Here is a 15,902-nt window from a genome sequence, read left to right as displayed (position 1 = left end):
CATGCTTGTGCTAAAAGCAGGGTTGTGATGGGCATAGCCCAAGTTCATGCTCTCTATCTACGTGTCACTGGCCCAAAATCCCATGATCCCGCCAAGTTCACACAGTAGAGAAAAACGAAATGTATTAGGTCCAAAACAGAATATTCATGGAAAAGGTATACATTATTTCTAAACATTCCAAATCATGACAATTGTGGTACACTCATTAGCTGGTAAACAATTCATCTGGAAAACATTATAAAGCTTGTTCCCATAACACCACCAAAATGTGGATATATGTGATCACTGCACATATTAAATACCGAAAACGAAAATGCCAATTGCTTTTTTTTGCACATTTCACCACAATCATGTGCAGGGGGATACCCCCCACAGCATCCTCATACTCCCCTCATATGTTTTGTTACCCTAACCCAACCCCCACATATAATTGCGGTGAAACATTTTCGTCCTCGGTATGTTCAGCTGCGGTATTTTGGTATGATACCCTGAAATGCCCAAGTAAAGAAGCTAAACATTATTTTATATAATGTGTGAACTTCCTTGAACGTATTCAGCTTGTAGAGCTACACTATAGTTGAAATCAAGCATGTGTTTCATTTAGTAATTGATTCATCCATTCTGTACACAGACTCCCACAATGCTGTCTAGCGGTGTCTGTGTTTCATGTGGTTTATGTTTGCTGCAGGAAGTCATATGATTTGTTCGGGTGAAATTATTCAGCTCGATTGCATCTGCCAGTTGTGGCTTCCTTTTCAGAGAAATGCTTATGCGGGTGCACAGTATCCTTCGCGAGTAAGTGCTGTGAGTTATGCAATAATGCTGGTTATTTTCTGTGTTTAACTGTTTGTCATGGATGATCAACTGTGAATTGGTGTGAAGTTTTTGTTGTTCTCCTCTGTTTTCATCAGGCAAATACTTTGTGCGATTTGTGAAGAGTTCTGGAAAGACATTAACGCAAAACAAGGACAATACACTATAATGCAATATTAGAATCCAGAACAGCTCTGCAACATAGTTTAACCCATTATTTTAGTGACCAGATCTTACATCCTCACAGAGACCAATGGCCTTTAGAGGACAATCATTCTTCTTTTGGGGGCGGCAGCTGTTCTTCCATGTGGTGCTGCACCTTTAAGGGTTCAGCATGCGGCAGAGTGCATATAAATAAACGGGCCGTGTCCCGACCGCGCAGAGCGACCAGGGAGCCCGAACTAGCAACATTGCCTCTGTGTGAGTGTGTGTTTGGCATTGGGCTCACAGCAGCGCATACGTGCACCTGGGACACACATGTAACAGTGGCGACGAGTCACCACTCTACTGGCTCAGGGTCTCCAATGGGGGACTTCCGTATACAGCGGGGATAGGGGTTTCTCCTCTATAGTTGTGTAGCCTCTGCACTGACCCAAAGAGTTTGGGTTCCATTGTAGACCTGCAAGTGAAGTGCTTAGCTCTGGCATATTCCAGGCCTACGACTTACAGGCGCAGATTCAAATGCTTTCATCCTTCCGAAGTCCGTAAATTCAGTACCATTACATGGGGCCAGGGGTGCTGCTAGGTCCAGAAAAGATCAGGGGCTAAACTGATGTCGGGATTGGCGGGATTCGGGGCTAGCTATAGCCTTTTAGTTGTAGTCCATGAGCTTCTATCCCGGGCTACAACCAAAAGACCCGGTGCTATAGCCGTCTCAGCCCCCCTCTAGCAACGCCTCGGCATGGCGCAATAGCAACCTCTGTGGTTACAATCGTTAGAGCGGGCCAAATCCGCCATAAGGCACTATAGAAAATCTTGACATCATTATTGCTTCATTCATATTCTAAGAACACGCATCACACAGGGAGAGTACAAAAGATGTGTATTACTTTAGAAATGCCCTGAAAAATGTGTTACAGTTCGCACAGCAAATGGTTCTCTTATCATCCGCACAACAATACCCTTGCGTGACAAGAGTTTCCCCACGAAGCCTGCAAGTCCTGACTTGTTTTTATCTTTCAGAATGACGGAGGGGTGATCTACGCCACCATCAATGCGAAGGGCATGCCACCTGCCCACAGGGTGACCCCTAGCGCAGCCGCGACCAGCGAATATGCAACAGTGCGTGTCTAGGATGAACGACAGACAACAGCCAATGAGAAATGCCTGGCAAATGTTGTTGTTGATGTTATTTTTGCAAAATGCCACTGATGACACTTCTATAGCCAATGTGAAAACCACATCTGCACCTCAAGCAGTGATGATGCAATGCAGCCAAGCAGTTGCACGCAAGACTGTATCTGTCCAGGCATAGAAAGTGCAAGAGGGAGAGGCAGCACCATGGTAACTCAGCTTTTACTTAAAATGTCAGCGAGCAATGGTACATTTCTGAGATGAACAACTACTAAGGGTTGAGTTATGGGAGCAGAAGACCAGGCGTGTAGACAGGGGCACTGAATTAGGATGCAATGTATTCTTGAAAATAGAGAATTTTGCCAACACACTTGTCCTCCAAAATAACATGAAATGTGTGCATGGAGGGTATTCTGTGAAACGTTATAAGCAAGAGAATGTGGGTGGGTGTGGCGCAAAAAGATTTGGACATGTATCTGTAGAGATAGACTGCAACATTCACCCTTGCTCCACCTCACCAATTTTAGTCTTTAGGGAACACTTTAGAAGTTGTGCTGCCAGAGGGGACGCTGCACCATCATTAACTGTACCCTTTATTTGATGTGATATTCAGCTGGACATTTACACCAACCTGCTGCTCCTGTTTTCTACATCTTCTGGGTTGCTATGACAGAGGAACATTTCATTATCCACACTGCACTCATATCACAAGTTGTGACCTGCGTTCACACAGTAAACTTCCACAGTGGGGGGAGAAGCACGTCCGCATGTGTCTGCACCGACCACACACCCTCGTCTGGCACAATCACAACAATTTCTTATTCAAGAATGAATTTCTCTGTAACTGGAAACTATCCTTGAGCAGACTAGACTCTGCCCACATCTCAAAGACTACTATGAAGGCTGGTAGGCAAGACCAGATGTAAGCTAGATCCTTAGACAACCAACATTACTGAAATAATCGAGAATGTGTTCCTTCAGATGCAAAATTATGCTGCAAGCACCGGCTTGTTATTCATGATCTGCCTTATGCATAACCTAGACGGCTTGCTCATCGCAGAGTCGCAGCTCGTAGGCTATATCGTCACAGCCTTGGAAGACTTGACTAAACCAACTTATTCAGTGATCTTTCAAATTTGATCAAAGAGTCTCAGGGTGAACTGACTCCTGCCAATCTATAGCGACTCCTTCACAGTCGGAAAGATAATTCATGTAAAGATGACAAAATGTGAGACACAAAAGACACCCTTTCTGCCACATTATCCAACAGGGAAACAGATCACACTACATTTTCTTGAGAATCCATCATAGCAAAAAAAAAAAAAAAATCCCATTCTAAACTCAACTTTTTCTGATGTCTTGGGGTTCACCTTAAAGACAGAGCCGCTTCTTCACATCACAAAATATGAACATTTCACAAAGAAAGGGCAAAGAGTCATTAAACACATGGTTTAAGTCCTGTAAGTATGTCACAAGAGGCTATAGGCAGTGGATAACTGGGAACACTGAGACTGCATTCCAAGCTCTTTACATCAATTAATTTCGAAACATTTCTGAATGTTATACCCACTTGCAAAGGTTCGGCTTCATCATTTGCCTTCTGTCCACCAACTATGTTCAAGACTCTGATCAGCCATCATCTAATGGCAGCACCAATACCAGACTTGGTGAACAACTCCTTGGTGCAAAGAATAGTGCCTAATGAACCGTGGAATGCATTAAGAACCCAGTCACTACATTCTCCTTAGTGTATTCATCAGACCTAACTACCCTTTTCTATAGTTCTAGCCCCATGTTGGCCTAACATTCTGAAGAGTGTGGCACAGTCTAACACACAATGCCACATCAGATATCTTGCACCCACTCCGGGTGGATTTGGAAACATTAGGGGGACTGCGGCATTGATCATCTCTGCTATTGATGACCTTTATCTGAAAATTGGTTAGAGATTTGCAGTAGCATTGATCCCTGGTGGATCTCTGGCCATGGTTGATTTAGAAGACTACTCCATTCTCAGTGACCATCTGTATTGCTCTCCCCAGAGTGCACGGAAAAACATAAATCACCAATGCAATTATAGAGCCAATACTTTGAACGCAGAAAGACGCAATAACTCACAACCACACACTCTTAGAAGATAATCAGCACTTATACAGCTATTTATTCAAAGTTTAAAAGCAACCAGTAATAACATAGAAATAACTCACAGCAATAACATAGACATAAATCACAGAAGAAGCAAAGAATTCAAAAGGAAATACATCACCGTGAGCGTAACTGGATTCCTCATCTCGCCCAGAAGCGGCTGGAAGCCCCCGGGAACAGCCAGGCCGAGAGCACCACAGCTCACAGGAGTGCCGGACGTAAGCGTCCTCGTCCGGCTGAAGTCTCACCTGACCACCTCTGGGTTTCCGCGTATATACACACTCCGCAAAGGGGTGGCAGTTCTGGAACCTTCTGGAAATGGCACTTGCGCAGTTGATGAGCAGCCGTCGGTTGCCAGCTGGGTCAATCGAGAGCCACCCTCAAGGAGCAGAGTGCCTCCCTCCTCTAAAAACAGGCTCTGCGGAGAACAGTAACAAACCATAACAAAGTTAGCTTTCCCAGCAGAAATGTCCTTGACCGCATACCAGGTTTGGAAAGCATGTTTTACTCAGCACCGTGAATCTAACACTCAGCAAAATGTGTGCAGCTTTTCACTGCGGCATGAAGTAAATATCCATCATGGCTCCGAGCGCTCCCAGAATACACTGCACACCAGCGCCATTTTAGTTCAAGCATAACACCATCTCTCTCTGATTGACCATGAGAGCCTGGCTCTGGTAATGCCATGACAAGTGGATTTCTCATTGCTGTCAGGCCAGCGATCTGCAATCTAATGTCATCATTTAGGTTCCCTCTTGCCTAAATTATCTTCAGGGTTCCTTAGATGGGCCCTTTCAACACTGTTTGATTAATGTATTTATTCTACTCCTCTTGCCCATTATTGAATCTTTATGCTTCAAATGGTATACTTTTGTGTCAGACACTGTAGAGTGTGGCCTCAGGAATAGCAGAATGGATGCAGGAACCACTCAGGAGCAAGCAGGTACAAAAGTAGATGAATCTTTATTTAGTTTCAGGGTAACAGGTCAGATGGATGGAGAGAACACAGGTAATAGCGTCCTTCCAGTAATGTCTCCCTTCCTGAGTGTCCTAACTGTCCTCTGTGGAACACTGAGAACACTCAGTGTTCAACTGCCACCAAACATTCCATGGGCTTGCACAGTTTCCATCAAACCAAACAACACACTACAGACACTCAGCTGCCATTGATGCTAACCCACAACATAAAAGCCAAGTAGCTTTACACTTTTTTAATTGCCATACATGTATGTATGGTGGTGAATGAACTCAAGTTAATCTCATCCAGAGAACAGGTCTTAGTTACTGGCCAGGAGCGCAATCTCTAAAATCTAGAACATTTGTCTCACAACCTTTGACACATTTTCGGTCTAGCCCAGATGGTCTAGAACCTTAGCTTCCTCTTCGATAGTAATCTTTCTCTCTAATTCCAAATCCACAATACAGTAAATGTAGGGAATATCCTTCCATAGGTAGGCTTTCCTCAAATGCAGTGCTGTGATTGCCCTGGTTTGCTCTAGCTTGGACTGTACGAATGATGGATCCAAGGGACATTCACCAACTCATGCCGAAGAAGCTGGATGTTGTCACTTGCACAAGCATGGCGGTGCATTTACGGCTTTCTGTTTTGTGCATAAACCACATGCCCGGTGCCTGCTCACCATTAAAAAAAATATTCCAACTGGCTTGAGTATGCTCTAAACCCAACCCTGTGATTTGTAGAGAATGGTTCTGCGCATGAAGAAGGCCTGCTCAGGAGGCTGGTCCCTATGCTTCACCCCAAACTTTAGAGTCAGTGCCTTTGCACTCTTACATCTTATTTCCAACATTAAGTTGTTTAAGAAGCAACTGGAGACGTTCCTGTTCTGTAGATCACAGTTTATTCCTTCTCTACCAGCACTCGGCTTGGAAGCCAGCATCAGGGGGATCATTTTGTGCCAATAGCATGTTATGCAAGTATTCGTAACATATATGTAAGATTGGGTTCAACACACATTGATCCAATATTGTTCTTATGTAGCCATGCAACCATTCAAATGAAATGGATGGTTGGTTAAATATGTATAGAAGAGCTGCTTTAGAGGAAGGATAGTGTGTGTTATTACATGAAAATCGTGCTTTACGTAGGCAAGGCAGGTACAGACATTTCTAAATTGTGTGTTCAATAGTTTATTAAACAGTCTTTATGTAAAATTAAAGATTTCATATTGTAAATATATATTGTACTCATTATAAAGGTAGTTTTAAATTCAAAATAAACACACTTGGTTGAATAAAGGAAGCTATGTATAGTGCTTCAGGTTTAGAGGCTGTTATTAGGCTGCCAGGTGAGATATGGCTCTGCATAGATGCATGCCTTCTCACCCCTCAGAGGTCATCTACCCTCCATGTTAAATAGTCCTTCCACTATTAAGGCATCTGAAAGTGGATATCAGATTACCACCTGCTATACACAATTCACTCTCTGTTTCCTTCTTCAAATCTCAACTGAAGGAAACTCCTATGTACAATGAAGATAGCCTTTATGGTAGTTGTGCAATGAATAAGTGTCTTGAATCAATCATTCAACCAATCAATAATACGTGAAGGCACAGATCAATGGAACAGTTCCAAACCTCACAGCTACATTTGTGCTCGCTCGCCCGAACTTGCCTGACCGTTCTCGTGCTTACGGATCTTTACGCTGCATTGCACGTAACTTCCACCTCTACACCAAGTGCGCTGCAGTTGCCTCCCTGCTAACTCTGACTACCAAATCTGGCTGCCGATCTCCAGCATAGTGCTCCTATGAGGCCCACCTCACCACAGCATATGTTACGTGCACCATGCCTTTAAGTGCTCACTTTCTGCCTTTTGGTGTGTTGCTGGCTGCCTGCTAGCTTTTGGACTACTCTAGCCTTCCCACTGTAATTCTCCACTCCCTGAATTGTTTTTCTTGCTGTTCTTCCTCCCATACAACGATTATATTTCTACTGCTGTTTAGTACCTTCTTGAAAATCAATTTTCGCTCTGCTCTTTAATGTGTGCATACACCATCCTATGCTGCATGTTAGTGCTTTGTGGCAAATTCTAATTTAGGTGTGATTTTCATCTGTGCATCCTACTTGTGTGCTGCATATTAGCGCTTTGTGGTAAATTTGAATTTAGGGGTGCTTTTACATCTGTGCATCCACCTGTCTCCCTCGGCTGCTAGACTGCCTAGTGACCTTGCTTGTGCATTATGCAACTTCTCCACTGTCCTTCTTCTCCACCTCAATGGCACTTTCCATCCCTCTCACCTACTCTAAATGTTACTCTATTACCTATCCCCCCTCTCTCACGAAGTCTGGAAGAAAAAGGTTTAAAAAATCCCCTGGCCTCTAATCCTGGCCTACCTATTGCTGACATCTATGCCAGTGCTTCCAGACAGACTATCACTGATATCCCCTTCTCTGTCCCCTCTACAGACATATGGACCTCCCATCTGATCTCTACCTCTCTCCTTTTTCCTCTTCACCCATTAATAGTGGCACTAGACCAGTCTTGGCATACTTCTCATCCTCTAGGTGCATTATTAATGGCTATCACAATGGCACTGTCATGGCCCATGGTGCTCAACCCAATCTTTTTCTCTTTGACCGGCACCAGCCAGCCCTCATCAAATTCCTACTTTTCCCTGCTACTCCACCTTCCTCTCTCTCTGCCCCTCCTTCGTCACCTTCTATGAGTGTACCACCTCTCTGTATCCCTCCTCGGAAAACCTTCAAAGGTGGAGATCGGCTATACTTAGCCAGTTTGAGCGCTCGATCTGCTGTCAAACATTCTTCTGACATCTGCCTCCTTCTTGAAGACTTTGATCTTGACATCCTCGCTCTCACCGAGACATGGATCAATGCCAGACATGGATCAATGCCACTGCTTGTGACTCCCTTCTAGCTGACAGCTACAATATCCTCTCCAAGCCTCGGCCCAACCGACCTGGTGGTGGAGTAGCCCTGATCTTCCCTAAGTGGGTCCCTACCTCTCTCACACCCACCCAGCCCTACTCCTCCTTTGAAAGTCTCATCTGCCAGCTTGGTGTCTCTCTGACTCTCTCTCTCACCCACACCACTATCTACAGGCTCTCTGACAGTGTGTCTGTTTTCCTTCCCGAATGGGATGACTTTATCTCCTATCTTCTTATCTCTACTTCTAAACTCCTCCTCCTTGGAGACTTCAACATTCACCTTGACTCCACTGTTCCTGTCTCCTCACTCTTCTGTGATCTTTGTACATCTGTCTCCCTTACTATTCTCCCCTCTGGCTTGACCCACTCTGCCAGACACACTCTCGATGCCTTCATCCCCGCTGATCTCCTGTTCTCCCTCTCACTATCCCTCTCTCCTGGTCTGACCACTCTCTCCTCTTTTCTCATCTGGGACCTCTTGGCCCCCTGACTGAGCCTTCACCAGCACTGCCAGACTCATTCCTGGTCATCTGACTGATGAAACGAGTGTCAGCTGCTTCATTTGCCTCCATTGTCATCCCTCCTCCTTCCCCTCCTCTTGATTCTCCTACTGACTCTGTCCTTGCCAATCTTCATCTTGCTGTCACTAACACTCTTGACATTCGTGCCCCTGTCATGAGGATCCACCTGAAGCCTGCCTCCAAGCGTAACAGCCTCCAAGCCTCCAAGCGTAACAGCTGGTATGACTCCGATATAGCCGCTCTAAAACGCAAGTGCAAAGTTGCTGAACGGAAGTGTCAGAACTCAGGCTCATCCTCTGACAAACTGGCCTGTACCTACTCCAAAGGCAATACCGTCTCTCTATCCGCTCTACAAAGTGGGCCCACATCCAGGCCCATATCTCTGGAGCCTCTAGCAACAGAGGCAAACTCTTAAAAATTTGCAAAGTACTAGCCAATCCATCTGCACTCTCCACTTTGCCTCTTCCTTGTCAGGTCCTCTGGACTGCACTAGCCACCTATTTTACCTCCAAAACTCAAGACATTCTGACCCCTCTCTTCTACCCCTTCCTACACCCCTTCCCCTGGCCCCCTGCTGCCCCTCCCTTGGCCTCTCTTCCACCCCCACCCACTCTCTCCTCCTTCTCACTTATCACAACATATGGGATCTCTAGAGTAGACCACTCTATAAAGGTCTCATCCAAACAGGTGTCTCCCTGTTCTTCCAGAAACATTAAGGACACCATCTCCTCCCTCACTCTGGCTCTTGCTGACTTATATAACCACTCCTTAGCATCCCTTCTTCTCTGAAGCACTCCCTTGTGCAGCCTCTCCTAAAAAAGCCTTCAGCCGACCCCTCGTATCTGGCCAACTACCGCCCTATCTCTACTACACCCTTCCTTGGGAAACTCCTGGAGAAGTTGGTCTTCCCCCAACTGACCCAGCACACTGAGCTCGTTGACTGTCTACATGACCATCAATCTGGATTCTGAGCATCCAGAGGCACTGAAGCTGTTCTCCTGAACACCCGCAAAGAACTGCTTGAAAATTTTGACTCTAACTCTCCTGCTGTTCTCATTCTCCTTGACCTCTCTTCTGCTTTTGACACAGTCAACCATTCTATCCTCAGGAAACAGCTCCATGATACTCGTGGTATCTCACACTGGGCACTGAATTGGTTGACCTCCTTCCTCACTGACCACCCTTCCCAGGTGCTCCTGTGCTCCTTCTCCTCCAACTCCACTCTCTCCACATGTGGTGTTCCCCAGGGCTCTATCCTCTCGCGTTGGCTTTTCAACATTTACCTTGCACCTCTTGCTCACCTGATCTCTGCCTTCTCTCCTCATTTCCAGTGGTACGCAGATGACACACAACTCATCTTCAAGCTCCCCTCTTGCTCTTCCAATTCCTCCTCTATCATCCCTGACTTCCTGTCTTCTTTTCAGTCTTGGTGCATCTCCAATGATCTCTGTTTTAATGCCAGTAAGACTGAGGTGCTTCCTATCTGGACACCTGCTCCCACGTTTTCCTCTTGTACTCTGGCGGCCCTCTATGGGCTCAACGCCCTCTCCTTCCACTGAGGCCAGAAACCTTGGGGTCATCTTCAACTCCTCTCTCTCATTTACTGCTCACATCGTGGATCTTGCTAAGAAGGCCCACTTTAAACTTCACCTCCTTAGAAGCATTCTCCCCTTCCCAACATTCCTCCAGAAGCTCAATGTCTCTAGAGCTCTGGTACTCTCCATGCTGGATTACCGTAACAGCCTCTTCCTCAACTTGCCTCTTTCTTCAATTCGTCCTCTTCAACTAATCAAGAATGGGGCTGCAAGACTTATCCTTGGCCTCAAGCCCAGGGACTGTATCTCTCCAGCTCTAAAATCTCTTCTTTGGCTCCTGGTTGCTGCAAGGATCAAATTCAAGACCATGTGCATCATCAACAAGGCTATCTGGGGCCTGGGACCATGCTGCCTGCAGCTCTCTCTTACTAAATACTCTCCATCTAGTTCCCCTCGATCTTCTGCCTTCAACTCTGCTGATCAAACGTTTGCCCAAGCAGAGAGCTGGGGGCAGATCACTCTCCTCATCTGGATACCTCCTATGGAACAGTCTCCCGCTCTCTCTACGTCTTGAACCAGACCACCACAAATTCTGCATACAATTCAAAAGCTTTCTCTTCTCCTCCTCCTTCCGTCTCCCTCTCCTGTGCTAACCATCCCCTCTGTCGCTGAGATTGGCAGCCTGGTCCCTCAAGAGTCCAATAGGGTCCTGTCCTTCTGCCCAATCATCCGAGCATCCACCCCTGCACTGCCCTGTGGGACTACACCTGCCTGTCGGGTGGTTTGCCTCCACCCTGCACTTACCTGTTGGGCAGTAGATCTCCCTCTCTGCCTGGGATATCTCCGCCCATGCACTTACCCGTTGCATCCCCAACGGACACCTCTAGCACTTCCTCCCCTAGCGGACTCTAATAGCACTTACCCCCTTTTTTCCCTTTTTCTTTTCACTGCACTTGCACGCTCCGAATGTCATAAGTCCTAGTAGGACCACTGTTCATTTCTATTCATTCATTGTCATTTCCTTGTTTAATTTTCTCCCTTCTTCCCTTGTGCCCTGTGGTGCTTTGAAACACTGTCTTATAAGCGCCTTATAAATATCCAATAAATACATAAAATGGTGGATACCTGTGATTACAGTTCTGTGATTTAGTAGCTGAGCTGACTGAACTGGGAGGCTGACAACATGCTACCCATATGTATGCAAAGGTCTGGGTGATCTACCCATGTACTACTTTTTTCCATGGGTAGGCAATGACTTATTCAGGCACCTATGCACCGGCCTCCACAGTTAATTTTCTTGCTCCCTATCCATATCAATTGTAGGACTGTAAACAGGTTCAACTTTATCCTGAGACTGACAGATCCTTAATTAAGATATGAAATAAAAAATGAAATAAGGTCACATTGAACTTTACATAAGATCATGCAAACATGCTTTCCCTCTATAACTTTTGTACCTGTCCATAACATTTCACTGATTTAGCAAGTTACTGATGTGGAACAATCTGAATGTTCATGACACATTTGTGTCAAGTTTGATTAATATTTTCATGCCAGAAATATTGCTAAATAAAAATATTTTGTACCTGTGGCTTTCAATAAAGGCTTAAAAATGTACTATTTAGCCCATGATATACCTCAAGATTGTCTGCTTAGATTGTTGAGATTTTGACACTTTCCTCTGTTTTAGGATGAAGTAGTGTGTGCAGCATTATTTTGAAAATCGCATCAGCCAAACTCAAGATATTCACTGTCTAATGGTTTTAAAAGTATTGATATTTCAAGACATGAGCAGCAGGCATGGCTTGCCAAAGGTTGGTTAAACAAACAGAATGATGTACCGTTTGGTGGTCGCTTCATGTTTTCTAAGCCAATGATCCCCCTCTGACACCATGTATCATGTCTGTGAGGTGGATCAAATGACCAGACAAACCCAAAACAAGTTTAAGCTTTTATTTGGGGACTTGGACGGTGAGTGAAAACATAGTAAATAGGGTAGGCAAAAACGGCACTGCAGTTTTAGGATAATTGTGTTGGTTCTTTCCAGATGGGATGCAGGGAATAAAATAAACTCAAAATGGTTTCTCTTCAGCCTCCCAAAGGTCATTGTTCCCCTCCCAGATGGACGGTTTAATATGTACCAAACAAAAGCCTCTAAAGACAAGCATTTGGCATTCCAGGCATGGGACCTGTGTTCTCCTGCGCTCTGTGGCACTGCCCAGTCAGCATTCGGTTTGTGAACAGGATCTGTCGTTAGGCAACTATCCTACGATCTCCCCTCTGGCTAGTGTTAATAATGTCAGGGGTCAATTTTAGCACCTATGTTGTTTAATTTATATATGGGGCCTTTGGGTAATTTGGCCACAAAGCATAGGGAAACAATCCACCAATATGCTGAAGACACCCATTGTGTTTGAGAATCTCTTCTGAAAATGATATGTTCAGAATGCAAGATTGTCTATCAGCTGTTGAAATCTGCTTGTCTAATCATTTTTCAAAATTAAATCAATCTAAGACTGAGTTTCTTTTGTTTCCTCATCCCCCTTGTTATTCTACTTTCTCTAATTGGTTTAGAGCTGCTCAGATCCTGGGTTCCTCTACAGAATTCTCTCACACTGCAAAATCCCTAGGTTTTACCTTCTATTCAAAACTGACCATGGAACTAAATATAAATGCCTAGTTTAAAGCTGCACAGTTTGCTTTATTTTCGTTAAGATCTGTAGAATGTTTTGTTTCCTCTTGCCATTTTCAGTTATAAGTTTGGTCACTTGTTCTTTACCGTATTGATTTTGGTCACTTGATTTTAATGGGTCTTCCTATTTTTTCCTTGGCTCCTCTGAAAGTTGTTTCACACGGCTGCTCGTTTGGTTTACAGAGCATAGAAATATGAACACATATGCCCCAGACTTATTTTTAAGTTTCTCTGTATTGTGCATAAAACAACATGACGTTAATACCACGTTCCACAGGCTGTACCAAGGGTTACGGCCCGGAAGCTTGGGTTAGAGGTCCAAGCGAAGCAAGGGCATTTAACGAGGGCACCAGGACATTACCCCCAGTAAAGCCCGTTGAAAGGGTTAATAACGCCATTAGCACCCCGGGTTACCAAAGCGCTAACCCTGTGTGTTGAAAAAAACGTATTTTCAGCCAAAGAATGGGACACTCGCAGCGTCACATTCATTGAAAGTAAATACTGTGCAAAGATGGCTGCAATGGTTGAGGCAGGCTGGGCTCTGTAGGGAGCCCCTCTTCCCTTTCCATGGTGGACAAATGGATGAAGCAAACAGGTAAGTGGAAATAAGGGTGTGGGGGGCAAAATGACTGTGGCGGTGGGGGAAGATGGTGGGCTGGGGAGCCTCTGATCAGGCGTCCTGGAACACACGCTAGATCGGGAGTATCAGCCCTTGTTTCTAGCCTCCTGATTGGCCAGCTCCCACCCACAGGATGCTAATGTACTTGAAAACCACATCCTAATTGACAGAAAAACTGAAGATTTCTGGGGTTCTACGGGCCTCCGTAGTTGCGATTCTCCAGCTTGGAGGTCTGTAAATGCAGGATTGTCTTTACTCTGAAAATATCCTTCTCTGGTGCTGAAGGTATTCATTGGAACGCTTTGCTGATAAATATAAGAACAATTCAAGGTTTCGTAAATCACTTTAAGCATGGATATGGAAGGCTGTTTTTTTAATTGTTTGTTAAATCCTTTTTTAGCTCGTTGTATACCTTGTTTTTATGCTTTCATACTTTTAAAGAGATGTTATGGTTGTGGTTTTCATATGTAATTGTTTGTAATTGTATGCATGTATTTTGAACTGCGCTCTGATGCACTTTGCCTAGTTCACGCCATAAAACAATTATGAATAAATAGTGATGCTTATCTTCATGCTCAGTGTCCTGACCTTTGTCTTATGCTCTTCAGCTTCTTTAAGCCACTCTATTGCCTAGGAATCCTTCTCCCTCTTCCTATCTTATATCAGTTCTTACTGCTCTGATGGCTCCTTCACTATCTCTCTTCTTCTTATCACTCCTTCTCTCTCACACTCCCTTGCACCAATGAAGAGCGCAGACTCTTCAATGGTGCACTCTTCTATTCATATTTCTAAAATCTTCTTGTCCCACCACCCCAAGGCTCTCTCCTTCCATAACCACCTATGAACTGTGTGTTCCCAGACTCTTCACCAATTGTGTTACTGCTGTCTCTGTCCCAACTTCTTCACCCCTCTGGACATTGTTAGCATTGTCCTCTTCTTCACTCATTTGAGCACTGTTGTTACTATCCCTATCTTCTTCATCCTCTTTGGCAGAGGCGTTGCTAGGGGGGGGGCTAAAGGGGCTATAGCCTCGGGTCTTTTGGTTGTAGCCCTGGATAGAAGCTCAGGGACTACAACCAAAAGGATATAGCCAGCCCCGAGTCCCGCCAGTCCTGACATTAGCTTAGCCCCTGATCCTTTCCAGACCTAGCAACACCCCTGCTCTTTGGCATGGTTATCACTATCCCCTCCTTCTTTACCCATTTGGACACTTTATTTACGTTCCCCACCTTCTTCATCCCTTTGGGGACTGCAGTTACTATCCTCACCTTCATCACCAATTTTGGCACTTTTGTTATTGTTCACACCTTCCCTTCTCTTTCTAGTGCCACCACCATTGATCAACATTTCCCTTTCCTTACCAGCACCCACAGTTCTCTTGGCTTCTCAGTTTCATCTCCAGGGTCTTCCCTCCAGCTCCTCGGCTCCAGTGTGGCCCAGTCTTCCAGACCTATCCGACAGCATTTGGGCTCTGTCCCAATTCCGGTTCATCCCACTCTCTTCTTCAACCCCCTCCAAACCAACTCCTGTCTCCACTATCCTGTCTGTCTTCAGCACTTACTTCAAATCTTCACACTGGCAGATTTGTGCTCTGTGCTCTTATAATGCTGTGCTCCCGCCTTGAAGCCTCTCACTGGTGAAAGTGGCTTCATGTGTTTCAGCTAGGATGGGAACAGGCTGATAGGCACCCGCAAAGGATAGCTCGCAGTTCTGATGTGGATTGGCTATTTCTTTGGATTGAGAGGTCTTCTCTTTCTGGTTGCAACCCCCCTGGCCTTACCTTCTGGCCTCTTTCTGAGATAATGGGACTCAGGTGGGTCCCCTCAAGCAGCTGGTGCAGGGATTGTTTGGCGAGCTTCATTCTTAAGGATGATTTCCGGTTATTATGTGGAACATAGTCTGGGCAAGTCCTTCCTCTTGGGAGATCCTCTCTCTGGTTGTCATGTCCGAGCCCTGCCCCCTTATCCTATCTGTTCTTAACTTTATGGGAGTGGAGGTCTTGTATGATGGATGGCTGGCTGACTATTGAGGTTCTCTTCCTAATTCAGGTCCCCATCTCTTCCTATTTATATTTAGATGGGAATTATGTACCCACCTTAAAGTAGCTAAAGAGTCCCCATTTTCTGTGGAAGCAATACTGGTCACTGCTCCTCTACGTAAGTGATGCTTTCCTTAAAGGGACCTGGCCATGGTTGGCCTTATCGGACTGTCCCATGCCTTGAGGTGGAAACTAGGTGGGGATGGCCAAGGGATGCTCCCCATACCATCCCATGGCCCATCATCCTCTAGCTTGGGGAAACACCGGCTTGCCCTGGCTACCATACTAGATGTCCCCAGAGTTTGATAGTGGACTTTGCCACTTTGTCACTTGCCAAACATA

The 15,902-nt window shown here is 45.3% G+C and overlaps 1 protein-coding gene across 3 annotated transcripts in view; it reads left to right on the top strand.

The window, feature by feature from the left end:
* Nucleotides 1-11,828, top strand: part of LOC138531671 (uncharacterized) — a 236,476-nt gene extending 224,648 nt beyond the window's left edge. For all 3 annotated transcript variants that reach the window (XM_069641005.1, XM_069641004.1, XM_069641003.1), the window contains one exon: nucleotides 1,996-11,828. In XM_069641005.1, coding sequence (XP_069497106.1) covers nucleotides 1,996-2,106 — 111 coding nt within the window. In that variant the 3' untranslated portion in view covers nucleotides 2,107-11,828. The remainder of the gene's footprint in view (nucleotides 1-1,995) is intronic.
* The last annotated feature ends 4,074 nt before the right edge of the window (nucleotides 11,829-15,902 follow it).

The sequence above is a fragment of the Ambystoma mexicanum genome, chromosome 1q (assembly GCF_040938575.1).
Source record: "Ambystoma mexicanum isolate Mex_15411 chromosome 1q, UKY_AmexF1_1, whole genome shotgun sequence".
NCBI classification, from domain to species: Eukaryota; Metazoa; Chordata; class Amphibia; order Caudata; family Ambystomatidae; genus Ambystoma; species Ambystoma mexicanum.
Note: the sequence above shows the minus strand (reverse complement) of the source record. Positions and strands in the feature narration are given on the sequence as shown.